Raw genomic sequence first — 27,960 nt, 5'->3', positions numbered from 1 at the left:
CTGTTCCACAGTACTGGTCTAACGGTCCCTTCTTTCTCTTATTGCCCTCCGAGGTACCTCCCCGACATCTGATCCAACGCGAAGGCCAACAAGACGGGATCCGGGACAAGGAAAGAAGGACCGGACAAAGACCCTCCCCGCGGAAGTACAAGACCCGACGTCCCGGGAGTCACACCACCTGTTGTTCTGGGACTTACTTGTATACTTTAATAAACCACCATAGCCCACTATATACGGCCTCCTTGCCTGCTATTTCAGCCTGCGACAACCGCCCCTTCACAAAGCCGTTCACCCCTAATCTGATCAATAATAGGGGCCCCTTTACTTTTGGCATCCTCTTTCTTCACCAAACCTTCCAATCTATCCAAACGTTTAAAAATAGTATTAAATTGTTTATCCAATAGACTTTTCAAACGATTAAAAGTGGAGTCCACTATGGTATCAATACATTTTCATTTGGCCTTCCTTGTATACCATTTACAGATGTTGACTCAGTTTGTATGCCAATGGAATTAAATGTCACTCCAGTTAAGTCTACTGTGCTATCATCCAGTTGCGCAGACGTGCTGACTGCTACCCCACCTGTCTCAATTACTCCACGTGACCACATACTCAGCGGAGTTGGTTGAGTTTTATTGCGGGGTGGTTGTTTCCTCTTATTGATAGTCATTTTTGAGGGGCCTCTCTACCTTTCCTCCCCCGCATTCTTTGTATTTACAGCTGGTTTGGTGACACTACTCTTTACTTGAAAATCCTGCTGGGATTCCAGGATGTCCATGCATTAGTGTCCGACACAGGGCCCACAAATGACTTGCCTTGAGGAATCGAATGATCAATTATTATACTTGGTGTTAGCGGCAGAGGGGCCGTAGAACCACCCTCTCTGGATCATCATGGAAAGTCTCCTCTCAGTGATTTCGTTCTCTGAGGTGACCATGTTGAAAGCGTTTTCTAGCATGTTTCCAAATGAAGAAGTAATAGTGTTGGAACTTTTAGGGCCCGGGGCAGTTGTGGTGGCTGTCTCCCCATGATGTTACTTTGCACTCACCTCGTTTCAAGGTTTAGGGGGGTGGCCCAGCCCAGCCTCTGCTGGCCCCGGACAGCCACAGACGCCCTGCCCTTTGTCCGGGCTTACCCCACGCGCGTTCCTGCAACGCGGGGGCTCTCTTCAAATTTAAGCGCCTCCGGGGGCGGTGTAGGCGGCGGCGGCTTCCGCCGCAAAGACACCTGGGGATTGTGGTCCCCCCTTTGGCCACGCTGCGCTGGTGGAAATGTGCAGCAGCGGCAGGAAGACCGGCGGCGGGACACAGTAGCCACCAGGTAATGCCCCAAAAAACTCTGTCCTCAGAGTCCCGCTCCACTAGGGCTCTCTTCAAATTTAAGCGCCTCCGGGCGCGGTGAAGGCGGTGGCGGCTTCCGCCGCAAAGACACCTGGGGATTGTGGTCCCCCCTTCGGTCACGCTGCGAGGGTGGAAAAGTGCAGCAGCAGCAGGGAGACCGGCGGCGGGACACAGTAGCGACCAGGTAATGCCCCCAAACACTGTCCTCAGAGCCGCCTGGTTAATCATAAAACCCTGACAGTAAGAGAAAATATTGTTTTGGGTTTTTAATGCATGGATAACATCACTTGTTGGGTGAAATACGAGATTGTGTGTTATTTGTTCACATGTTTTGTGTAGTATTCACTGTTGTGGTTCACAGCGGGGGTTAGATTCATTATTTCTTACACCATGTATATAGGGGAGAGTTTCTAGGCTACACATATGTACACTCATGTTATTGTTGTAATATGCACTTAGGCTCTAGACCACAAATGTATTTTATATAAAATAAAACTTTTTCTCATTCTAGTAACCACTGGTATGAAAACCCCGAAGAAGGCTTTGCCGAAACGTGTTGGTAGTTAACAACTGTTACCAGTATTTTCCAAAATTGGCATACATTTTTGTGTTTAGCTTACCAGAGATCAGGCAGATCTTTGCAGATTGGTTTTGATTGTTCTGTTTATACCAACTGTAGATACATATGCTTTTCAGGATAAACCATACAATGCCATTATCTGTGGTTCAAATATGTATACCAATATCATGAATGTATGTTTTATGAAAAGAAGAAGTTATCATGTAATAAGTGTGTTTATAAATGCTTTTCTATCCTGAAATACTTTGAAAAAAGAAATAAAATACAAAGAAAATACATTTTTTTACATATCAGTTGCATAGCTTCCATATTTTGGTCTGTGGGTCTTAAGTTTAATTGCTTTGCTAGCATTATCCAGCACTATGCCCGGTGCAAAATATTTTACCAAATAAGTCCTGCCCATCAACTATGTGTTCTTTTTGTACACAAATGTGGTGTGTAATTATTTTATCACACTCATATTAATGACCAAAATTAATAACTTATAGATAAATAAATACACACATACACAAACAATATGCACGTTTTGGAAGAAAGTAAAGGGATATTTTACAGAAGTCTCCTAAAATATGTATCAATTGTACATGTACAGACTATAACTAAGTGTTCTTTAATCATCAAGTGGCTTCATTTTTACTGTTTATTTATTTATAAAGTTTTATATAGCGCAAACAAGATCCCGAAGGATAACAGAGCGCTTTGCAATATGAATGGGAGGAATAACATAAATGCAGTATCTACATCCCAGCAGGTGAAAGTTTCCCTCTTAGGGTAAGAATTTGTTCATAAGGAAACTCTTGGCTTCCAATTTGAAAGCCTTCATTGAAGAGATTCTGCGTACTTCCGGTGGAAGTGAGTTCCAAATCTTTGGTGCCGCGCAGGAGAAGGCTCAGTGACAAGTTCTTTTTTTGTTAAGGACGAGTGGTTTCAGGAGGAAGGTAGAGGCACTTGTTGAGGCGCTATAACCACAGGATAGTTCATGCGCAAGGTAACTGGGAGTATTGAGGTCAAGGGATTTGTGAGCCTGAGCAGCAATATTTAACTGAATTCGAGTGTCATAGGGTAGCCAATTGAGAGATTTTGGGACTGGGGATATATGTTCTTATAGTTTGGTACCTGTGACCAGTCAAGCCGCCGAGTTCAGAGTTGACCTTAGTTGAGGCAGGGCATATATTGGGAAGGCCACAGAGGGTAGAGCTGCCATAGTCAAGCTTTGGCAAGACAATCGCTTGGACTACCTACTTGAAATCATTTAGTGGAAGAAAAGGTTTGATATTTCTGAGTGACCTCAATAAGTGGTTTGCTCCCTTACATACATTTCTGATATGATTTTTCATATTCTGGTGCTTGTCCATGGTGACTCTGAGGGATTTGGCTGACTCTATGATAAGAGGGGTGCAGTTGAAAGCAGTGAGGTGACTCAGCCACATGTCTAGCTTTGGGATGTGGTTGGGAGGGGAGATGAGCAGGAATTCCCTTTTGGAGGTGGAGAGCAGGAGATGGTGCAGAGTTAACCAGTTTTGAGTAGACGTTACGGTGGTTTTGAGGGAGATGATGTTATCAAAGGAAATAGAGTTGCATGTCGTCCACATACATGTGGAAGAGAATGTTAGTGGAGTTTAATGAGTTAGCGAGCGGAAAAGTTTGAATAGGATGGGAGATAGGGCAAACCCTTGAGGGACCCCCATGAGTGCAGGAGAGGGCTGGGAGAGAGTGGTTTGCCTTGACTCTTTGTGATCTGTGATGAAGGAAAGACGAGAACCATTGTAGCACCTGACCAGCAAATCCATTTTGTTACTTGCAGCTATGCATCAAGATAAGAATGTGTTTTGCTCTTGGAAGGAAGGATGTCATTTTTATTGAGGGTTTTATAAAAAAAAAGTGTGCATTCCCAGAGTGAAAGCATGTGAACTGTACCCGGCCAGCATTAAATGTACTTTAGTAATAGAAGTGTAATTTAAGACAATGTTGAGCTACAATAAAAAATTAAAATGGTAAATAAATTGCTGTGGTTGCACATTGTATTTTACATTTTGCAGACATAATTATGAATGTTTAATGTTTATTTTACATACTAAGGAGGACTGATAAACTAGACTTAAGAAACACTATGATAACCATCCATTGAGCTTGTTCTTCTGGATAGAAGTTTCCAGCAAATGACATCTGTCCAGTAAATATTAGAATATAGTTCAACATGTTAGTCTAATTGTTAGCCTGGCACCTTGGCGTGGGTCTCCCTTCCACTTTTTATTGCTGTACCTCATGTGTTTTGCTGGTGTTAGCTGCGCAGACTACTGTGCCACTGCCAATCTGTGCCACAGTGCAAGTGCTCCCTGTATAAAATGTATATCTTGGTTGGATCCCATGATTGGCTTATTTGATTTACTGTCAGTCCCCAGTAAAGTGCACCAGGAGTGCCAGGGCTTGTAAATGCCAATGCTGCTGGTGGGCCTGCAGCGCTAGTTGTGTCACCCACAGAAGCGGCCTGGTAAAATGTGTCTAGGGTCTGCCATTGCAGAACCTGCAGGCAGTCTGGTACTGTCATGCTGGCTGGGCAGGTGCACCCACTTGCCAGTCCCTAAACCTTCCCTTTACTTCATATCAGTCACCCCTATGGTAGGCCCTAGGTCAGGGTGCATTGTAAGTGTAAGGTAGGACAAGCCCTGATGTGTGTGGCATGTCCTAATAGTGAGTTACAGCCATTTTCATTTTTCACTATTGTAAGGCTACCTGTTCTCATAGGCCGGAATGGGCTGTTAGAATTGTTACATTCTATAATCCTAACAGACTCATGTTTAGTATGCCTGAACTCAGAATAATAAAATACTTCATTTAGTAAAGTTTATTTTAATATCCTGTGTTTGCAAATGCTACTTTTAGAAAGTTAGCATTTGCTTGCCTGACCATTTCAGCCCGCCTCTGCCAGGATGTGTATCTGCTATCTGGGTTCCGAGAGTGACAGGGCTGGGGAATTCCAAAGGGCAGGGCTAGGTAGCCTGGTGGTGAATAGAGAGATTTACATCCAGATGGGTAGGAGAGTGCCCCTGGACTCTGAATAGGACTGTGCCCCCCGATTCTGACACTAATTGTCTGTGAAACGCAGATAAATATTCAGAAATAAACATTTATACATATAAGCTTTCCTGCAAGATGGTGACTGCCAATGTTGGTGGCTTTATGCAATATCTCCATATTTTTCATACACTGGAAACCTGAAGATCAAAAGTTTTTCTTTGTTATCTTTTTTTGTAAACTAGATTAAAATGTGTTATGATGTTTTTAAAAGAATGTATCTTATTCAGTACTATAACAAATGGATAGTGCTCACAGGAAATTAGCCAAATAAAACCTTAGTCTTCATCAAAACCCATGTTCCTGATGGACAGACATTTTATTTTGGTTATTTGGTGGTTCATTAATTATAGGATGATCCCTTCTGGTAACCTCCCAGACCGTCTTTCTTCTGTACCTTCTCCATCCTCCTTACTACACAGTATGGTGATTTGACATGTAGCATGACACTACTCTCCTCAGTCGCTCACGTGACTTTAATATCTCTGGCTACTTAATACTCTCTTCCGTGCAATACTGATGTTACTCCCCTGCTTCTCACCTCTGCCTGGCATCTGCAGTGGATGATCTATGGCATTATCTTGTTATTGATGATGTACCCATGATATTTGACGGTTAATGAACTTGTAGTGAATATGTTAGTACTGATTTTACTACTTGGCATGCTGCAATTCTGGAAAGTGATACCCGCACGGGTCATGCTCCCGCTAAAAAAAGCGATTAAAATAAAAAATAAAATACAAATGAAGTGAAAAGTTCATCCTAACTCTATTCTTAAATACGGTCCACCATCTTCTTCGAGGTCCCTTACCAACATTAATGTCAGGCTATGCTCTTTGGCGCACCTGTTCTACTCTTTACTCCAGCTTTTTGTAAGATTCCCATTAATTCACTTTCCAACAAGTAATGAGTTAATTTCTCTACACACATGGAATAATTTCAAATGTTGTACAATCCTAAGGATGACACAGCCTAGTAACATTTCCATCATTGCTCTTGAAAAAGCAAACTCGTGGTAGAAACATTTGTACTTGATTTAGAGTTTGGCTGATGGGTACTCAGGCAGACATGACTGATATACTAGCTGTTTTATTCTGACTGCAATAGGGTGCACGGATAATTAAACAAAAGAAAAACTGGATTTAGTCTATCATACAAAAAAAATATATATTTTCTTAAAGTTAAGTTATGGTTAATATTGATGTTAATACAGACTTTTACTGACCAAAACATAGCCACATTATAATTTTTAGTCACACAACCGCTAATATATTCCGTTTATAGCTAATCGTAACATGCATCCAATGCACTTTTTTGAACTCACACTTGATGTCACAAGTGACAGATATGATATCAATATCTTCTAACTATACAGAATGTTTTTATATCAATCCATATAAGCTTATCTATATATATTGTGACTATGGACAGGTCCATATACCAGCATTATTTCCTATTTTCAGCAAGATCTGCCTACTCTCACCATGTCATATTTAGTTAATTACCTTTTAGGAGAGATACTTTTTCCTCAAGCGAGGCATTCTCTTCACAGTAGCTGTTCCATATTTCCCCCAGTTGAGCAGTCTCACATTTCAATTTCGGAGCCTGGATTTTATCGCATCTGTAAAATAAGAATCCAGTATACACTCTTAGATAACAGGATTGTTATATATCAGAAAATCATTACTATGAATTAAATAAAAACATAAATACCTGAGAGATGGAAGTATGGAATTAGAGCCGTTACCACTGGATTGGCTCGATGAAGGATTAAAAAAACTTCTAGTTGGAAGTATTAGACCATAAGAATATCTCTTCATGTTTCTGATATGAAAGAGACAACTAGGAGACCAGTCTGGGAGTGTGTAGAAGCTGAAGTGAAGCTATGTCAGTACACATCGCCTGCTCCTCTCTGCTTTCTCTAAGGATGACCATCATTGAAAATCTGCTTCAGGATAAGTTTGAGATTGTAACATGCATTTCCAGGAAGAGGGGCTTATTAGCCTTATAGTGAGAGGAAGCTTATTTTATTTATTTATTTATTTTTAGAGTTTTCTATAGCGCGAACTTGAACCGATTAGGTTATCAGAGCGCTTTACATAGCACAAGTTTCGTTACATGTTAACACAGCAGTTTACATAGAATCAGTTACGTTGCACATTTCAGTAGCTTGAACCGAATAGGTTATCAAAGCGCTTTAAATAAGACAGCATTCGATGTCCAGTGCCCTCCTCCGCTGTGTAGCGGGGGACCACTTCAAGCCCTCCGAAGTCGTCGAGCTGTCGGGACTAGGCTCCTGGAATGTCCAGTGCCCTCCTCCACCGTGTAGCGGGGGACCTCTTCCAGCCCTTCGAAATCGTCGACCTGTCGGGACTAGGCTCCTGGAATTTCAGCTGTCCCTTTACAACTACTTTGTTTGAAGTCATGATGGAGGTCTCAATCCCAGCTTGTTTTATTGCAGCCTCTAATATAAATTGGAGGATAGGATGTTTGCTGAGAGAAGAATTATCCAGAGCATTTGCACCTGTCCTGCATTTCTTGGCTTCAAGATACTGTCACAAATCATGTATTTTAAAAATATTTTGGTAAAGTTAACTGGTCCTCAGACACACATAGCATGTACTATTGGGAACACCAAGACAATTATATTAAGTTTAGGATGTGCACATTTAAACCGCTTCTAAAAGCAGTCGAGCACACCTAGCAGCACTAACCTAAAATAAGGTGAATCTCTGTAAATGCTTCAAACTGCATGAGAAGTACAGTGTCTGATGACACGAAATGATTCACCTGCATGGATGTGTTTGTATTCACTTCTTCAAACACTCTGTTAGTGCATTTATTCAAGGAATATGACAGTTAGAGGCATCCCCAATCCTTGTACCAGAATGTGCTTTTTTCATGGCAACACAAGGGGCCCGATTCACAGAATGAACTTAAGACTCAATCCTAAACTTACTACTTTTGGTATTCACAGAAGTTAGTATTTTGTCTTAAGTTTGTCTTAAAACAAACTTAAGACAGACTTAAGACAGACTTAAGACAAACTTAAGACAGACGTAAGACAGACATAAGACAGACTTAAGACAAAATCCTAACTTAAGTCTGTCTTAAGTTTGTCTTAAGTCTGTCTTAAGTTTGTCTTAAGACAAATTTAAGACAAAATCCTAACTTCTGTGAATGCCAAAAGTAGTAAGTTCATTCTGTGAATACTAAAAGTAGTAAGCGTATTCTGTGAATACCAAAATAGTAGTAAGTTTAGGATTGAGTCTTAAATTCATTCTGTGAATCGGGCCCGGGGATTCTAAAGCTGCTGTATTTTAAATTAACTCCTTAAATAGCTTAAGGGAAGAAAAGTAGTGCACCCAGGAAAAACTAAAATTAAATTAAATTAATTTCCATTCAGTTCTACTCACTTTCAAATATCAGTAAGTGGGTCCGGACTTACCTTAACCGTAAGGTGTTGTGTATGTTTTGCAGTATAAGCTAGTCTCACACGTTTAGTTGCCTTTTTAGAGGTGTCACTACTGTTGCATTATGAGGTTTTAGGACAAATGCGTATGTGTAGGACCATGCAGTTTTGGTTTGCACCATTCTTGTGCATGCATTTGGCTACGTTTAATGTACCCAAGATACCCTTGCAGGACTATATTATTGATGCAGGATGGTTTATGACTTGGTGTGACTCAAAATCATTAGTTTTCTAAAGCTAATGAGTTAGGTCCTAAAACATTGGAGTGGGCTGGACCTTATAAATCAGAAAAATACAACAGCAGTGCCCACACCAACCAGATTCTCAAACAATTATTTTAAGAGTCAAACCAAAAAGTTCATTTTAGTTTGTCTGGGTACTTTTATTTATACCCTTTTGACTTGCACAATTCTTTTAATAAACTATTTTATCTCATTTATGAATGAAAAAAGAAACATATATACATTCAAAGCTATTTACACTAAAAAAACACATATACATACTACATGACGTTACTTAGTACAAAAGTGAGTACAAAACATACATCCTACATGCAATACAAACAATATATCTTGCATATGTATTCAAACAATCAGTATTCAAAATGTTATTTTAGACAAAGTCAAAAAGGAGACACAAAAGGAGGCTGTTGTATTTTTCAAAATCATTACTGGCACAGAGCCATGACAACTTAGGGAGCGATGGTCCAGGGATTGTAGTAAGGCTTATAGGTCCTTGTCGACAATTTCTCAATTAACATGAGCTTCGCTACTATGAACCTGCTTGTGCGCACAACACTGCAAGCATCTATTTCGCAATACTTATTTGTGCGCCTTTTACGCATGAGAACTGTCTGCTTTGCAGGTTCTTTGCTGTGCTCTGAGGTTTAGTCTGCACTTGATGTTCAAGGTTAAACAACAATGGCCTTTGTTATTCTGTTCTGATCCGTCCCTCGCACCTAGACATAACAGGCTTCACACACCTGCACTTCTGGAAAGCGTGTACTTTAATATTGCAACACTAGCTGTTTTCACACACACGGAGAGACACCTTTCCAGAGCGAAGACCTGTGTTTGTCCTGCGATGTGAACATTGCATCTAGGCCTCGAGGTATGGGGATCTGCTGACAAAGCCCAGAGGTCTTCTGTTTTATAATAAACTATTTCTTGTCAAGGGGAGGGTGGTTAGGTCGTTCCGTCCTTTTCCATTATTTTCTATAACATGACATCCCCGTTTGTATTCTATGGTATTGTACAATGCTGACTACATTGTGTTTATGCATTCTGCTGCTAGTATTGGCTCGTGTATTGCAACATAGAGCGCGCTAGTTGAAATAAACATTTTAAACTATACAGCGTCTCTGATTACTCGCATTGTGGACAGATATGAGTGTGTGAGTGAAAGAGTGTCTGGCTCCCACGATTTGAAAGATAGAGTGACATGTTCTGGGTTGTCTAATCATTGGTAGCTTCGCTGTAGACGTAGAACGAATGAGACACTATAGCTAGTGGGATAAAGATTTTGGGCACGGATGTGGTAGGTTGGTACACCACCTACTCACTGAGGTCTTGTTTTTCTGTGTATACTTCTGTGTATGTGCAGAATCCCCGCAAAAAGGCGTGTAGAAAGGTGGAATCTGACTACATGGTTACCCCCACTTTTTTCCTGGTGTTTTGATGGTTTTTGACTTAGTTTGGGTAGGAACCTGATATTCAGGACCCTAGCCTATCTGCTTTCCTCTCTAACTTGATTCCATGTACTATAGGTACACTCCAGTTTGGTTACTGGGGTACCCTTGTGAGTCCCTAGTATATGGTATACTTTGTAATAAGGGCATAGGTATCCCAGAGGCCTACCAGGGGCTGCAGCATGTATTATGTCACCCCTGAGAAGCCTTCCAAAATGACACCACAGGACTGCTACCCCTTACTAAGATATGGGTTACCTATATCTACCTAAAATCACTGCACATAGAAACCCCTATGGCAGGCCTTATCAATCCTGAAGGCAGGGTGCTTGGTTTCATGTGAGAGGGAGCCCATGCAGTCTTCGGAACCTATTCTCTGGGGTTATTCTGTATTGCTGCCTGACCATATACTCTTAAGTGCATTATAACCTCGCGGTAAATGCTAACTTTGGGATATGTGCACGGAAACATGTTGTGTTTGGTGTCAAACACTTTGTAATCATACCATCCCCCCGCCTGTCCTGGCGGTGGGGGAATGATCCAACCTTTTAGAGGGAGAGACATGTACACACCGGTATACCTGGAAACAGTTTAAAAGAGCCCTAGCATCACAAAATGGATGCTGCAGCCACAGACACGAGTCTGACCTCCTGCTGCTGGACAACATTCCAGCAGGGGAGGCCTGGACAATAGGGTTCCTGTCACAGGGAGTTGTAACCATCTCCCAGACAGGATTTAGTGTATTGTGGCTGGGTGGCTGCACTCTAAGAGTGCTTTTAAGTCTCCACTGAGGGCACATTTGGTGTCCCTGTGCATAGTCCAGTTCAAACCGGTTGCAGGAGCTACCTGCCCCTGCTCTGGCTCGAAACTGGACAAAGGAAATGGGTGTAGCCACTCCTCTTTCCAAACCTTCCCAAAGGTGGGTCCCAGGAGTATGTCCAACCCCTCCCTTAGGTATAAGTAAGGAACCCCTGGCAACAGGACTTTAGATATCCTTGGACGAAACTCTGCAACTGAATCCTGGAACTTTGACGATCTGCTCAACGCCAGGTGACTAAAGAATCTCCTTCGGAGTAAAGTAGTTACTCCCCTGCTTGGCAGGCACCAATAAAGCATTTGCCGGTCTGCATCTCCGAAGCTCCTAACTGACTCTGAAGTATTTGCAGCCCAGGACTTCAGAGGCTGACCCCAGTCCCCAGCAAAGCTGAGACTCGCAGCACTCGTGAGTAACGTGGAACCAGAACTCCTGACCATTGTGCACATTTGCAAGTGTATCAGCTTCTCGACGTATCTTGAAGCTGTGCTTTAGGTTACATGTAGCCCAAGCCCTGAGTACCACCTGCACTGAAGATTGCTGGCCTACACTCCTTGAGTGTTCCATGAGCCAGTACTGAGTATGACCGCTCAAGGCCCCTTTGCGATCCTGTTGACTGGTGGGTTCCTGTGATGGCAAATCTGATTTTATTTGGGCTTCCCTTGTTGCTCCAGACGTGCCCCGACTCCCAACCATGTGGTGAGTCCCTCAGACCTTGCTGGTCAGCACCAAAGCATCTTTCTCCTTTCTGCATGAGTTGTTGTTGCCAAAGCTTGTTAAGTACAATCCAGGCACTGACACTTCAGCACTCTACATCCTTTGTGGGACACCTCAAATCCAGCTCCTGGTCATCGTCAACACCTCCTGGTCCTTGGGGCTGAAGAGTCAAGCTTCACCTCTTTCACCTGAAATAACCCGATATCCGTGGGATAGTGACCCAGACTCTGTCCCCTCTGCTTTCAGGTTCTTCTCATCATTGATCCAGGCTTAGATCACTCTGGACACTTTCTACTTCGAAGGCAGCAGCACTTTGTAGCATATCGCCAATGAAATCAACGAATATTCATTACACCAAAAGACACCTATGCACCCGGCTTCCCTGGGTGAGGTAACTCGAGTACTCCAGTGCTCCCGTGGGTGATGGCCCCAGAACCTCTTAAGTCTAAAGGGGTTTGCTCCAAGTCCGGTCTTAAGTGTCCTTTATCTTTAAATTTCCAACCGCGACTTTCCCCATTGAAGTTAAAGGGTGATTTGCAGCTGTGTTCTCACACTGCACGCGTCCCCCGTGGGTCCCCTTTGTCACTACCATGGGTGATTCCTTGCGGTCCCAGCACTTCTACAGGCTCTAGGCCTTGTGTCGAGTTAAGTTGTGGTTCTTCTACCACTTTATTGATATATGGTTTGGTTCGCCCCTCAAGCCTATTGTATAGTGTGCTAATTTAGTGTGTTATTAAGTGTAACCTATGTGCTTTTACCTCTAGCCTCATCAGTCTAGTATGGTCTGCTTAGAATAAATACATATATTTAATATATATACCAGGGGTTGTTATCCTTTCATTTGGTTATTCATGAAATTATAGACTGGTAAAACAAGCTGCTTTACATTCCTTCAAGACTTAGGGGCATAGTTACTACTTATGGCGCACCTCTGCTAATCAGCAGGGATGCACCAGAAGAGTTGTGACGCATCTGCCCACCTGTGCGCCACCACTGATGCGCCGCATTTACAATGCGGCACACTGTGGTGCACGGATGGGCAGATGGGTGAGGCAGCCCCCGGCGAAAAGGTGGCGCATTGCTGCAGTTGTGTTGCAAGCGCGACGCAGCTCCAGCAAGGCTCGGGGTGCCCCTATGGCTAACATGCTGCATCAATCCTTACGCCTGCTTCAGGCAGGCACAGGGTTTTGACGCAGCATGGCCGTAAAAGTGACTGAGTGAAATCTTGTAGATTTCACTCAGCCACTTTTGCGAGGCGTCCCTGTGCTGGCATGCCCACATGTGGCACAGGGTTTTACAATGTGACGCATCTCCCTAGATGCGTCACGTTGTAAATACCCCACAGCATGGCGCTGGCTTTGCGCTGCGGCTGCATCACAGAAGTGACGCAACGTTGGTGCAAATGTGGTGAAAGGGGCTTGTAAATCTGCCCCTTAGCCTTAAGGCTGCTCTCCATAGCTACCACTAGTATAGCTTTCAATAAAGGTTGTCTTTAAGTTATCACCTCTAAGGGGTTGTTTGGACTGGTGCAAGGTGCCCACTATCACTAGTGGACAGCATATACCAGGCCAACTTCTCACAAGGCGCCACCAACGTTGGTTCTTATCTGAAAGACACTTGAGTAGTGCTTGTGCTTGTCCACAATACCCTTGCATCCGCTTACGGAGACGGCTGTGACGAGAATTCCTCCTATATTGAATTTTTTATAGGTTCTTTTAAGCTTGACGTTACATAAAAAAAGGTTACTCTCTATTATTAGCCCGTACTGTGCTGCCTACATTAAGTTATACATCCTACTTTTGTGATGGGGCATGAGATTGCCGCACACAGTAGTAACCCGCTCAGGGACTTCTTAAGGAATTATGGGGTCCCTGATACTGGGGTCGATCTAATTTATGTAGTTAAAACGAATACTACGTATCCGTTTGAGGTATTTTATTCTAGGGTCACCTTTCTTGCAGTTGAAGCAGATGATAATATGTTTCATGAGTATACTTACACTGCGATGCCAGTGTGTATCGTCCATACCAGACCCGAGAGGTACCACTATCAGCTTGGCAACACTGTATTTGGTTTAATGGCACCCTTCCTCACTCATTTACACCTGCCCGGTTAGGTCCGTTATCAATTAAAGGAGCATCATGGCCGGTGTTGGCTGGGTAAGCACCGCACCCGAGTGCATTAACAAACGCTAATCTTGATGAGTTGCGAGCGTTGCAAACTTCCTTAATTCATGTACTTAGAGCTGTTAAACAGTTTGGTCCCGTGCTTTTCAGGCAGCTCCACCAGGGGTTGTTGCACACCCGGTGGTGACTGGTGGGGTGACTATCAGTCCCGTTATGGTTAATTTGATAATGGGTAAGTGTCCGACAAATAAGGATGAACTACCTTATTGGCTTGCCGAACAATTTGGACATATTGAAGCTGCTTTTCCTAATACCTCTCCTGTAGAGAAACACCAAATTTTAAAAATAAGTTTGCCTCAAGATTTGCTTACCGAATTAGCTAATTGTAACACCTGGGGAAAGGTCTTTGCAGCTGTATACTCAAAATGTTTTAGCACATCATCTATGACTGTCCTTCTCTCCATGATAAAGCGTGTTCAGAAGGGACACTGTGCTGAAGCGGCTGTGGAATTGGGGATGCGTCTGGTGGGAGTATTCAATGTGGTGGCTGATATGATCCTTGCCAATGTCAAGGGCGATGCTGTAAGCTTTCAAGTCGCTAACGGCTTGGCAGCGGTCCCTGAGATGGATAAACCATGCGAATTACCAGAAATTATTGCTAAGGTTTATAAAACCATTGGCCACAATAGTTTGGGGAACAACCCGTTTACTCATTCGCAAACGCAGGCTAAAAAACAGCCTAATGTCCCATCTGCTACAGAAGGGTGCCCAGTCTTTTCTAAAAAGAACGAGAGAAATTGGAAAAAGGGGAAGAACAACAACAGAAACAAGGTTCTTGTGCTAGTTGCCCGACTAGTGAATCTTCTGAGCGTACTTATGCCTTAGTGACCGAGCAAAAATTAAGTCTCCTGATAGATTTCAAGTCCCTGATCAGCATTCTCCTCGTTCTTCACAGGACACATTTCGCTCAAAAGCTGGTGGTGGGGATCGCCAGGATCGAGGCAATAGTCAGCAAGTATCATGGGGACGTGATCAAACTCGTCAGTTTGATGGCAAAGGGAAACAGGAAGAGCAGCCACCTTATTGGCTTGCCGAAAAAATTTGGACATATTGAAGCTGTTTTTCCTAATACCTCTCCTGTAGAGAAACACCAAATTTTAACGATAAGTTTGCCTCAAGATTTGCTTACCGAGTTAGCTAATTGTAACACCTGGGGAAAGGGGTTTGCAGCTGTATACTCAAAATGTTTCAGCACACCATCTTTGATGGCAAAGGGAAACAGGAAAAGCAGCCACGTTTCCTATCACCTTTTTAAAAGAAAAAAGTTGCCGCTTTAACAGCGAGATATGCCTCAGACAGTGAAAACACGACTACTGGATTATACTTGGGCGGTAACCCTGTTAGACAGCGCAGCAGAAGTTACAATAGTGTGGGAGGCACTAAATCCTTGTCTGGAGGTGACAGCAACTAAAACATTCATTACGGTAGAGACAGCCGACACACAGGTAGCCCCCCGGATCGGCTGTATGAAATAGTATTTCGGAAAGAGGGTTACATTGAGCGTGTTATTACTGGGATTTTTGGGGAAAATCTGACCGCTTCCTCTGACATTTTGCTAGTGAAGGCTGACTGGCCCCCGCCTTTTGTTCTGGGTGTGGCTCGCGGTGAAGACATGATACTTCCTAGTTTTTCACGTTACGTTCCTAAAATGCATGCGGATGCCTTTACAAGTGAGTGGGCTTTGGCCCTTACTCCGGCTGTGTACTGTAATCAGGTTGGCTGGGATAAAGTATTCCCGTCACATGAAATTCTTTTGCGGTCGATGCCTCTACCTCAACCCCAATATCCTATTAAACGGAATGCAAAAGATCCTGTTGCCAACATTCTCACTCAGTTAGAATATCAAAGAGTGATTGAGACTTGCATATCGCCAATGAACAATCCGCTCTTTACTGTATCCAAACCTGATGGGTCATACCGTATAGTTTTTGATTACCGACATTTGAACTCCCATTGCCGGACCATTGCGGTACAAAATACCCATAGCTCTGCCTTGGTGGACAGTCTGGTTCGTAAAAAATACAAGACAACACTGGATATTTCAAATGGTATTTACAACCATAATCTGTCCCCTAAATGCAGCCAATGGACCGCATTCACAACGGGTGGAGTCCAGAAAAAAACTGCGTCTCCCAATGGGCTACAAAAACAGCTCCAAAGTTTTTGGTGCACATGTTGTCTCTTTATTAGACAGCATAGACCCAGACACATATTCGTGTGTTGATGGTATCTATCTCACAGACAACGATCTATGGCCGCATCTGTGACGAGATGACCACATAATTCGGCATTTTGAATATTACGGTTACAAGTTTAATTTTGCCAAGTCTCACATTGCATGTTATGCAGTTCTCTTCTTGGGCTACGACCTCAACAATGAAGGTCAAGGCCTGGCTCCTCATTTCCCGGAGAAATGCGCATGGTTGTAATCTCCAGCCACACTAAAAAAACTTCAGTCTTTGCTGGGATTTTTAAATTTCAAGTGTACTTTTATTTCCGATTATGCGCAGCGCATCAAGCCACTTTTTGTCTTGATACAACCTACTTTTTCAAAAGCCAGCTGGTTACTGGAACATTCTGCTATTTTACTTTCTTTGCAATCTGATTTGCTTGAATTTACATACTTGGTAACACGTGACAACCACGTTAACCTGGTGATACGAATCATACCAGGTGCAGTGGGTTTCACTTACTTGACGTTTAATAAAGGAGTCACAGTGTCAATCACATTTGTACACTTCGGCCGAAATGAGGTCTTTAACTGTCCAGAAATTTTGACAGCTGTCCAAATGGCGGTTCTCAAGAAACTCACTTTTGAACAGGGAAAATGAATTTTTGTGTTTACTCCATATCCTGCTTTAGAGGCAGTTATGAAGGCAAGTGTGCCAAACTCAAAAGCTTTACATCCCTGTTAGATACAATGGGCTGCTTCTTTGGGGTCCATGGATGTCACTTTTATCTTTGACGCTTCTCTTCAGACACAGGAGTTCTTGCAGTATGAACATGTTCATCTACCTCCTTTGTCTTTACTTTATTTGGAAGACTATGCATGTATTATTTACACCGATGGTTTGGTTCAGCAGGCCACGGATTCTAAACATGCCTACTCAGCAGCGTATCCTATATTTGCTGGTACAATGGTGAATGGAGAATTAAAATCTTCCATAGTGCACACTCAGGCACTGGGAGACTGTACTGCACAATTAGTTCTTGCTCTTGAGTTTGCTGATCCAAACGTTTTGACTCTTATTGTCTGCGATTCATATTACTGTGTTCAGTCTTTCAATGACAACTTATCCTTCCAGTCTTAAAATGATTATCAAGACTCTAAAGGCAGCACAATTAAGCATAAAACGCTTTGGGTTCGAGGGGCAGATCTTAAACAACGTTTGACACTCACACATGTTATACATACTCTTGGCCACCAGCGTACCGGGGCACAGGATGTTGAGAATAGTTTGCAAAAAACACAGTTGATGGACAGAATGCAGAACAATGTCTTACATTCACCCCAGTACAAAGATCTGGGCCTAAATCCATCTTTTTATTGCACTCCACACCACCCTAGGTCAGACAATGGCGATATGCCATGGAGAAGTGTGGCTCACTGGTTACAGCAGGCAGACCCTGAAGCAGAAGTCAGACCCGGGACCAGGGTTCAATTCCCGACGCTGCAGGGTCTTGAGCTCAAATGTCCACGGACTCGATAATTCTCGCTTCGGTGCCTGCCCTAATCATGGGTTCACACTCTGCAACTCTGGGCATTAAGCTTGCTTAATCTCCACAACGCCCCCCCCCGTGGCGGGATGCCTGGCTTTCACCTTGGGGATGCCCTGTAGGGGCTATCCCACAGGGAAAAGCCAGGATGGGTTCCCAATGCAAGCGCCGAGATGCCTCCGGGTGATTTGCGCGCTATATAAGAACATACAAAAAAATAAAAAATATGCAAATCAGCCTTGACCCTGTGCCTCATGGGAACAGTCCAGCCCGAACTATCTTTCCTAGACCGGAATCAAGCATCCAAGGACCGGTTTCTGGCTATCAGCCTTCTTCAGCCTGGATAGCTTGACTCCAGTGATGTGGAGAGCCTGGGACTCACGTCTGAGCATACCCAGCCACCCCTTTTGTACCGCTTTTGGTCGCCATGAGTGTGGCAGGGTTTGCTCAGACGTGAGTCCCTTGCTCACTTTGCCACTGGATTCAAGCAAGCCGGGCTGAAGACGGCTGGAATGCCAGAAACCGGTCCTCTGAAGCTTGTTTCCGGTCCAGGGAAGACATGGCTTGGCAGTTCGGGCTGGACTGTTCTCATGAGGCACAGGGTCAGACTGATTTGCATATAGCCATGTCTGAACTGCGGTGGCAGAGTGGGCTAAAGAACGGTGATCGATTAAACCCAGATCTTTTGACTGGGTGTGAGTGTTTGATTGATTCAGATGCTCCGTCCATCACCACCCCCTTTTGTACTGAAGTCATTTATAAAGCACGGTGGCAGCCAATGTTAAAATCAAAGGACCTTGCATGCACAAAGCTGCTTTCACTGACTTCCACACGAAGGTAAATTTAAAGCGTGTTAAAGTCAGTGAAAGCTTTTCAGGGCAGGCAATGACTTTTGATTTTTAACATTGGCCTCCGCTGTGGTAGCATCTCAGTGCCTGCAGGATCGTGGTTTTTAATATCGGCTGCCACGGCGCTTTGTTACTGAAGGCAGATATAAAGCGCTGTGGCAGCCGATGTTGAAGTCAAAGGCCTAACAATGCACTTAGCCAGTTTTACCAACTATGCTGTTAACAATCAGGGCGAAACATTTACCAGTCCTGCGCAGTTTCCCAGGCAGACGAGATGGGCCAGATAGCAATTATGAACTGCAGTGTCTGCCTGGAGAAAGCAGGTGGTGCGTCACTTCAGGAAGAACGTCACATTCTTTGGCCCGCCCCACCCCAGATAAGCTCACTTCAGCTAATCAGAGCAGCTGGTTTGTGTGAGGGCGGGCAATGTCTTAGAGCTGGCAAAAACAATGAATGGATAACAAATAAAATATTTAAATGACATCTCTAAAATTAGAAAGTAGCGCGAGCTACTGCCAGGGGGTCGGCGAGCTACCGGTAGCTCACGATCGATCGGTTGGAGACCCCTGCGTTAGCCAATGAAAATGAGGGGCAGGGCTTCAAGCCCCTTTCTCAAAACTCCTCTCTAACTGTAAGTCTTGAAGAGCGACCAGCACAATCGTTGCAACGCTAGGCGAGACCTAAAAATGTCAGAAGGCTCCCAAACTGATGGACACAATCTGTGAAGCAGGCCCGGCCTGCGTAAATAATATCAGGTCTCATGACAACCTGCAAAATGACACCCAAAGACAGAAACAATGGAGCCTAGACCACTTAAAGAAAGAAAGGCTAATTGAAAAGACACCTTCATAAAGGAAACACGTTTCAACGATCAAAACGCCGCTTCCCGGGCACAGCCTGGGAGGCTAAGAATAGGGATAAGAAAGCAGGTTTTGCAGAACATGTGATAAATATAAGCCTCGAATTGTTGATTTTTTCTTCCCGAGCAAGACAACCTAATTTGCAATTGTTTCTCCATCTGTGTGTCTGGTACAAGTTGCAGCATCAGTCGGACAGAGTACCACCGGAACCAGCATCACAAATGGCAGTGCTAATTTTGAGATGGCTCAGCTTATAAGACGTCACTTCCGTTTGCATTGGCACACATTGTTTTAAGCCGAAAGTAACCTCAGCCGCTTGGATCAATTCATTTTACCTGATGACTTCAAGTATTCACTATTGCCATACAACAGCGCTGAAGTCTCATTCAAAAAACCTGTTGCATCCTGGGAGCTGTGATTGTCGGTCACCCCAATTGAACCAACTGAACAAACGTTCAAAATTGCAAGGGCTTGTAGATAAAAAGAAAAGTACAGTATGGTCACTGCCCAATGAGGTGAAGCCATCTGGTAACTTTCATGTTAATTTAACCCAAATAAGTCTTGCACAGAAAATTCTTTTTTCTGGAACGCGTCTGGTCTGTTTTGGCTTATACTGAAACTTATATTTTCTTTTGTATCTATTTTATAATTCACATTATGACAATCGTTCAACAAAGGGAAAGACACTCAGAACAACACAAATCTGTACTTTATCAGCAAAGTAAACAAGCATTTGCAATGCAATAGATCTCCCATTTACGCAAGACCTATGTAATTGCCAAAGACAATTGGAGGGAGGGCGGGGGAGGAGAGGATGACAAAGAACCTTCTGGAGGGAGGTAAATGAGCAAGGAGTGTCTGGTTGTGGATTAAAGAAGCGTGAGGTGGAATGGTGAAATACTTCCTTACTGTCCAAGCAAACACCCTCTTCTTTTCACATTTCTCGAGGACTAAATGCTCCCACAAAACCAAGCCCCCTTTCCAGTACGCCTTCATGGAAAATACGTTCAGCTGTTAACTCAGAGTTACTCAGGCATCCCTACCACAGCATTAACTGCAGGAGCACACTCTAGGAAGCCCCCCATTCGAGAACAGCTGTGTTTTTAGGTCTTGAAAAGCAAAGCCAGTGTTAGGTTTGAGCGCACAAGCAAGCTTACAAAAACCACTCGAGCCAGAATCACTGCAGTAACTGACTGGTGCCCTGGCTCTGGCATACAGTTCCACAGCTCCCGGCCCCATCCCCGTGTACCTCAGACACCACATGCAATTGTGGCCATAGGGGAAGTAGCTGTTGGGATCATCACAAACGTACTTGTTGTCCCGGAAGCCACAGCAGTAGAAGACTCCTACCTCACTGTAGGCGGGCGCTCTGGGGCAGCTTAAGGTGCTTACCAGCACCGTCTCCGCTTTGGTGTAACTCGTGCACTCAACATTTATAGTGCCCGGCAGGGCTCGTCCATGTGTAGGCAGGGGTGAGAGGTAGCAGGTATGCAGCACCCTCGCCTCCACAAACCGCCAGTAGGGGGAGAGGGATGTCAGCAGCCATCAGTGCATGTTCCAACTCCGCAGCAGATTAAGGTGAGAAGAGTGCCCCAAGAGCTGCGCAGGTAACCAGTCGCAGAACTCAGCACCAGGCAAAGGTAGCTCTCTCACAAGGTGTGTGTAAGGGGGCATAAGCCAGCTGCATTGCGAGTACTAATGTCCTCGCTCCTACCCTCCACCACTGCCAGGTCATAGGAAGGTACCTCCACCAAACCTGCCTGCCCTGCCGCGATACCAATGGACTTAGCATCAAAGCGCATCAGTGCTCCACCTAGCAGAGCATGCGGCTCTGGCGTTGTCACTAGGAGAAGAGTCGTACGTCACATTCATGCTTTACCTGTACAGCAAAAGAGTCAGCTCAGCTGAATGACCCCCTAAAGTATGGGACAGTTGAATGCATGACATCGAAATAGTACACACCCGTGTAACAACGAAGTAAAGGGGACAGTAGCCATGGGCGAGGATAAATAACATCATGGCTGCACTAAGGAGGGACTAATAAGCCTCACAGTCAATCAGAAGATAGCATTTACAAAGGACAAACACAAATGCCAATGAAGAATAAGGGTGTGGGAGTGGATGTAGCTTCACACTGTACTTTACTTCCCCAGCTCTTCGCAGAGCAGCGCTTGCGCGCTGGCTCACGCTCAACCTAAAAAGATATGAGACACCTCTGAGATCTTTGTGAGGGTGTAGGGAACACAGGAACATTTACTATGATGTGTAAAAGAGAAAACATTGCATTACTGAAGTAAACAAGGAAAACTCTTTCACAGAAAACCTAGAGGCATATGCGCAAGCCCCTATCGCCACCACAACATAACTTAATGTGGCTTAACACTGCCTTGTAAATAAGGCACCCTTTCACGGTGTACTTAGTGTGAAAGGGGTGAGCAATGGGTGTTGTGGTGGGCGTTCCACCACAATACACACTGATGTTGACACTGCTCCCTATCTACAATGGCGGTGTAAATAGAAGGCAGCACCAAAAATAAAACCAGAGAAAACCTGGTCTGAAACAGGCAAAATGAGGAGAAATGCTTAAATTCTCCTCGTTTTACTGTTTCCAAGTGTGTTGCTTTGTGCAGCAAATATGGAAACAGCAACACACCAATTATTGTTTATGTGCAGGAAGGCCTGTTCAAAAAATGACATTTGTAACTGCAAAGTGTGCTGCATTATGCAACACACATAAACGTTCCAAAACACCATTTAAAGATTGTTTATGTGCAGGAAGGGAGACCTTCTTGCACACAAACAATCACTCTCCTCTATGCAGGCAACCTTGCACTATGGTACAAGGGCTGCGTTGGCGTTAGGCTGCTAAATGTAGTGCTAATGCAGGGAGAAATGCAGGGCTACATCATATCCTTGTATATATGGTGCAGCCTTGCATTCCGGAAGTGGCGAAGGGTGTTGTTAGCCTTCTTGGCTTCATGACACACTTCGCCACTTTGTTATAATTATGCCCTCTAAGAGTTAATTTCATTCGAGAAACGGAATACCTTCTTTACCTGAAAAATATTCATCATTTAATGATGCTACTGCATGTATGTATTAGCTATAATTTTACACACAAAACAGGTGTACAGAATATCAGTGTTCAGTCATACCTGGTCAAAACATCTGGTGCATCCTAAAAAAGAAAAAAAGAAAGGACAGAAATAAATGACAACAAAATACTTTAAAGCAGGTGCCATGAATTGTACAGAACATGTTGGGAGAAATTACTAAAATGTGACGCAGCATAGCATAGCAACCAAAGTCGCGGCACTGCATTCCGCCAAAGGGAGAGTAAAAACATCACTCTATCAACTAAGAAATGGCCTTGTTAAAGCTCTGATGCCCTTTAGCCTACCATCAACCAACATACCCATTCTTGCACTATAGTGCTAAGGTGAGTGTGTTCTGTCAAAGGTAGCTTTTATACCTGAAGGGGGTCCCGCCAGTATTAAAACGGTGCTATTGTATTTGTCTAACTTCATCTGTGTGCTGTACAGTGCAGAGTTTTAAAAGTATGGAGAACTGAAAACATTTCTTGTCCCTTACCTCTGCCTCGAGGAGGTGTAAGGTTTTGCACAAATCCATGTCTAGAATTGTTAATAGATACACCCATGTACCACTCATGTAATGACCTCTTGACGCAAAGTAGCACAAAGTAATGGATAGTGCTGCTATGCATTACTTTGTTCCATTTTCCTACACAAATCCAAACGGAAAAGTCAATACCACCACAATACTTTAAACCCTGTTCGTGCTACAAAAGTAGCATAAACCCTCCAAAAAGTGGTAGTAAATCTGGACCTTTGCTTTTGCAGAAAATGCCCTTTCAGAATGATCAGTGGCATGGCATAGAGTACTAGCTTGCCCTCATATCTACTCAGCCTTACGAACTGTCAAATGGGATTAAAGGGCCTGTATAAATCCGGTAGAAATGCTCTCAGATCAGCACATTTATGAGTCAGTATATATTATATTTGAACATTCAATTTGTAGCCTGTCAAAGTACAAGGGTACTCTCGTGGAGCTGTATTACCCAACCCCTTAGGGTAAAGATCTGCTAGATCTGCATACGCAGTGTAGATCACAATATAAGACAAATGCACCAAAGCACACCAAATCTCTGTTACTTTTATCCTCAGACAGTCATGGAACACAAAAGAACACATCCGAATTAATAGAGTTCTATTTGCAAATTTCCCAAGAAGTAATTCATAGTTGTGGACGTATCAGATCATATGAGTTTATTCCATTGTACAAAAAACAAGGATGTATGATGTTATAACGCGATCATTTAGATCGCTGTACATTACATCACTGTTTTTACAACGCAACTTGCGCTGGAGGGCGCTGGACTTAGGAATAGTATGTTTTACTATTCCAATTCCGGCCTACGTACAGTAGGGAAAGTGTTGGAATAGTAAATCACACTATTCCTTAGTCTATAGCGCCATCCAGCTCAAGTCATTGTAACGACTCACGTTGTAAAAGAAGCAATGTAAATGTATTGCAGTGTTTTTACCGTGCTGTTATGGTAGTTTTCCACAAAAAAAAAGGAAGCCGACGCGTGTTTCATCCTCCTGGACTTTCTCAAGGCTGCAAATTACATATACAAAAAATATCCATCAAAATGTATTTACTAGCAATAATATGTACAAGATTAAAAAACGTGGGCCCTATTCATAGTGAAAACTGAGTGCACAGTCACAATTACTACAGTTTCAAAAACAAAATTTAAAAAGAAACAGTAAGAATAAAAAATGCTGCAAGGAAGATAAGGAAGAAAAAGATGTGCAGGCAGGGTTGGGACAGACCAGCGGTCCGAGATGGTCAGCGATAATAAATACAGGCCTTGATCCTGCTCTTGGTATAAATGTGGCTATGCAATGAGTCACTATTCATTAAGTAGGGGCCAAAAATTCGTTCCGCTCACGGAATTTGCGGATTTTCCGCAATTTCGTGATCCGCAAATCTCGTGAAATTGCGGCAAAATCTGCGAATCCGCGAGCGGGACAAATTTTGTTCAGGAAGCACTTACAGGGTTACAGCAGGTTCCCAAGTTGAAGCTAATTTCTTTGTAACCATTTACAAAATGGTTGCAAAGAAATTAATTTCAACTTGGGCACCTGCTGTAACCCTGTAAGTGCTTCCTGAGGCGCCTCGTTGCCTACTTGCAACTATTCTCTGACCCTGCTCTGACCCTCGAAGCAGGGTCATAGAATAGTTACAAGTGGACAACGAGGCTTCTGTCACAGAAATTAAATGTGAACAGGAAGCACTTACAGATATAGATAGAGCAGGTGCCTGAGTTGAAGGTCAAATTCAGTAACTCCTTAATCAGCCCCAAAAAATTGTGCGCTTTGTCGAGGCTGGGCAGGTGTGCTTTCTCCCCATATCTACAATCGAAAATTAGCTATGATGCTTGATGGAGACCTTTGCATCCTTGACTTTCACGGGCGCAATCCCTGTGCAGTTCCTGTGACCAGGAGCTTCTTTCTCCTCATCTGCTGCTCTGATCAGTGTCTGACCTTTTATACACACAAGAGGCATGTGAACTCGCAAAGAAGCCCCCCGTTGCCCCTCTCACACACTGGCGGTGTGCACCGTCTTCCCTCCCTTTACCCACTATGATGGACAGCTCATTCAAGGGACCCAAGGGCGCACTTCGGCGCAATGGCAAAGTTAATCAGCCCAAAACAAATGTGCGTTTTGTCCAGGCTGGGCAGGTGTGCTTTCTCCCCATATCTACAGTCGAAAATTAGCTATGATGCTTGATGGAGGCCTTTGCATCCTTGACTTTCACGAGTGCAATCCACGTGCAGTTCCTGTAACCAGTAGCTTCTTTCTACTCATCTGCTGCTCTGATCTGTGCCTGACCTTTTATGCACACAAGAGGCATGTGAACTCGCAAAGAAGCCCCCCCGTTTACCCCTCCACACACTAGCGGTGTGCACCGTCTTCCCGCCCGTTACCCACTATGATGGACAGCTCACTCGAGGGACCCCGGCGCCCTTCAGCGCAATGGCAAAGTTAATCAGCCCAAAACAAATGTGCGTTTTGTCGAGGCTGGGCAGGTGTGCTTTGTCCCCTTATCTACTGTCGAAAATTAGCTATGATGCTTGATGGAGGCCTTTGCATGCTTGACTTTCACAAGTGCAATCCCAGTGCAGTTCCTGTAACCAGTAGCTTCTTTCTCCTCATCTGCTGCTCCTGTCTGTGCCTGACCTTCTATACACACAAGAGGCATATGAACTCGCAAAGAAGCCCCGCCCTCTGTTTGCCCCCTACACACACTAGCGGTGTGCACCGTCTTCCCGCCCTTTACCCACTATGATGGACAGCTCACTCGAGGGACCCTGGTGCCCTTCGGCGCAATGGCAAAGTTAATCAGCCCAAAACAAACGTGCATTTTGTCGAGGCTGGGCAGGTGTGCTTTCTCCCCATATCTACCGTCGAAAATTAGCTATGCTGCTTGATGGAGGCCTTTGCATCCTTGACTTGTGGAGTGGTGTGGCTCACTGGTTAGAGGCGGCAGACCCGGAAGCAGAGGTCGGCCCGGGAGCAGGGTTCGATTCCCAACGCGTCAGGGTCTTGGGCCATGATCACCGGACTCGATAATTCTCACCTCGGTGCCTACTCCAACCATGGGTCCCACTCAGCAACTCTGGGCAATAGCTTGCTTAATCTCTACTAACGGCCCCATCAGCGCCGGGGATGCTTGTCTTCACCTTGGAGATGCCCAGGAGGGACCATCTCACAGGGAAAGCCAGGATGGGTTCCCCAGCGGTGTACAGCGCCGGGACGCCCCTTTGCTGGGGCAGCTGTGCGCTTTACAAGTATACAACATTTAACATTTAACATTTAACTTTCACGAGTGCAATCCCTGTGCAGTTCCTGTAACCAGTAGCTTCTTTCTCCTCATATGCTGCTCTGTTCTGTGCCTGACCTTTTATACACACAAGAGGCATGTGAACTCGCAAATAAGCCCCCCCCTGTTTCCCCTCCCCACACACTAGCGGTGTGCACCGTCTTCCCGCCCTTTACCCACTATGATGGACAGCTCACTCGAGGGACCCCGGCGCCCTTCGGTGCGATGGCAAAGTTAAACACACATGGTCACTGGAGGCGACTCTTCTGGCCCTACGAAGCTGTAGTGCAGGAAAAGCACTATACATATACCCAACGAGGTAGCACTTACTGATTAGCTAGTAGACAGTACTCCACTTAAGTATGGTGCAAATCTCAAAATAATCCGCGATTTCGCAAGGGAATCCGCAAATTCACAGATTCTTTGCAAATTCGCAGACCGCTGATTCGCAAAATTCACCCATACTCACTATTCAGTATGCACAGGGAGGGAATGGGGCCTTAAAGAATGTTCCTCCTTGCCAATCTGTAATAAAGTTGGTCACTGGAAGAGATAATGTTGATTTAATCCTGACAATTTGAGACTCAAGTACAGATCATCACCTTACAAGATGGAGCAATGCAGTTAGAACCCCTGATGCCATTTGCTCTTATGCATAATAAACAGAACTATTGATACATGAAGATGAATATGCCTCCCATCTCCATTGTAGACTCACAAATACAGAATGGAGGTTCCAAGTCCAGTCCCACCCCACAGTTCAACAGCCCCCGTTCATGCATAGTGATCTCCTGCCCCTGTCAGAAAAAGAGATCCAAGTTATAGATATCACACATCAGCAGTGCACAAATAAAGTCTCAGCCTGAGACCCCCAGCCACATAATGTTGCATTAAAAAAAACAATCACCACTTTGTGATTTGAATTTGAGTCCAATGAACCTACTAGGAATATATGTGATTTGCAAACTAAATTGCAGGGTTTACTACATGATGAAAAGTGTGGAAATAGAAACCCAGGCAGCTGATGCAGAAATAATATTAAAGTCAAAAGAATCGGTGGTCAGGATATATCCGGTACTCACAAAGAAGGATTTACCCATTGGTGTTGAAGAAAGTATCAAGGAATATTTGTGGTATTTAACCATGAAAGAAGTTGGGCTGATCAAAGATGCAAAAAGATTAAAAAGCACATTGGGGCAGGATGCAGGGGCATATTATCAAGGAGTAGCGATATCTATCACAAAATTTTTTTTATCGCCACCTATCGCCAGAAATTATCGCTGAGATAACGTGCTATTAGCAACATTTATCTGCAATGAGATCAAATTTCTGGCGATCGCGGCTCAATGCGTGAATATCGCTGGAAATCCAGCGATATTCAGGCATTAACGTCACTGGGGACTTAACCTGATTATCCACCTCCCATTGGATGAACAGGTTAAGTCCTGGTCTGAGCAGGTGTTTAGTTATAACGATATTCGCGGTTAGCGAGAATTTTTTTATTGCTTCGCCTGCCTTGCTAATAGGCGATAGCTGTGTTAGCGACTGTTTTCAGTCGCTAACAGGTAGGGTACGCTCACTATGCATGTCATTAGCGATAAATATTGCTGACATGCAAAGCGGGCCCCAAACCTGTAGCTATTGCCTACAAGCTGTCGCTAACTGCTGTTAGCGACAGCTTGCTAATAAAGCGATAAAAATATTGCAGCTTTAGCGGGAAAAAGTCAAGCTAAAGCAGCGATATGGCCCTTGAT

General features: G+C 44.1%; 1 protein-coding gene across 1 annotated transcript in view; it reads right to left on the bottom strand.

Moving 5' to 3' along the window:
- Positions 1 to 27,960, bottom strand: part of LOC147736928 (E3 ubiquitin-protein ligase TRIM39-like) — a 299,338-nt gene that overhangs the window by 78,053 nt on the left and 193,325 nt on the right. Inside the window, exons 5-6 of the mRNA XM_086934083.1 lie at positions 22,452 to 22,474; positions 6,501 to 6,616 (exon numbers count right to left, since the gene is read on the bottom strand). Coding sequence (XP_086790209.1) covers positions 6,501 to 6,616; positions 22,452 to 22,474 — 139 coding nt within the window. The remainder of the gene's footprint in view (positions 1 to 6,500; positions 6,617 to 22,451; positions 22,475 to 27,960) is intronic.

This window comes from Lissotriton vulgaris, chromosome 1_1 (genome assembly GCF_964263255.1).
Source record: "Lissotriton vulgaris chromosome 1_1, aLisVul1.2, whole genome shotgun sequence".
In the NCBI taxonomy this organism is placed as follows: domain Eukaryota; kingdom Metazoa; phylum Chordata; class Amphibia; order Caudata; family Salamandridae; genus Lissotriton; species Lissotriton vulgaris.
This window is presented reverse-complemented; position numbering and strand designations above follow the sequence as displayed.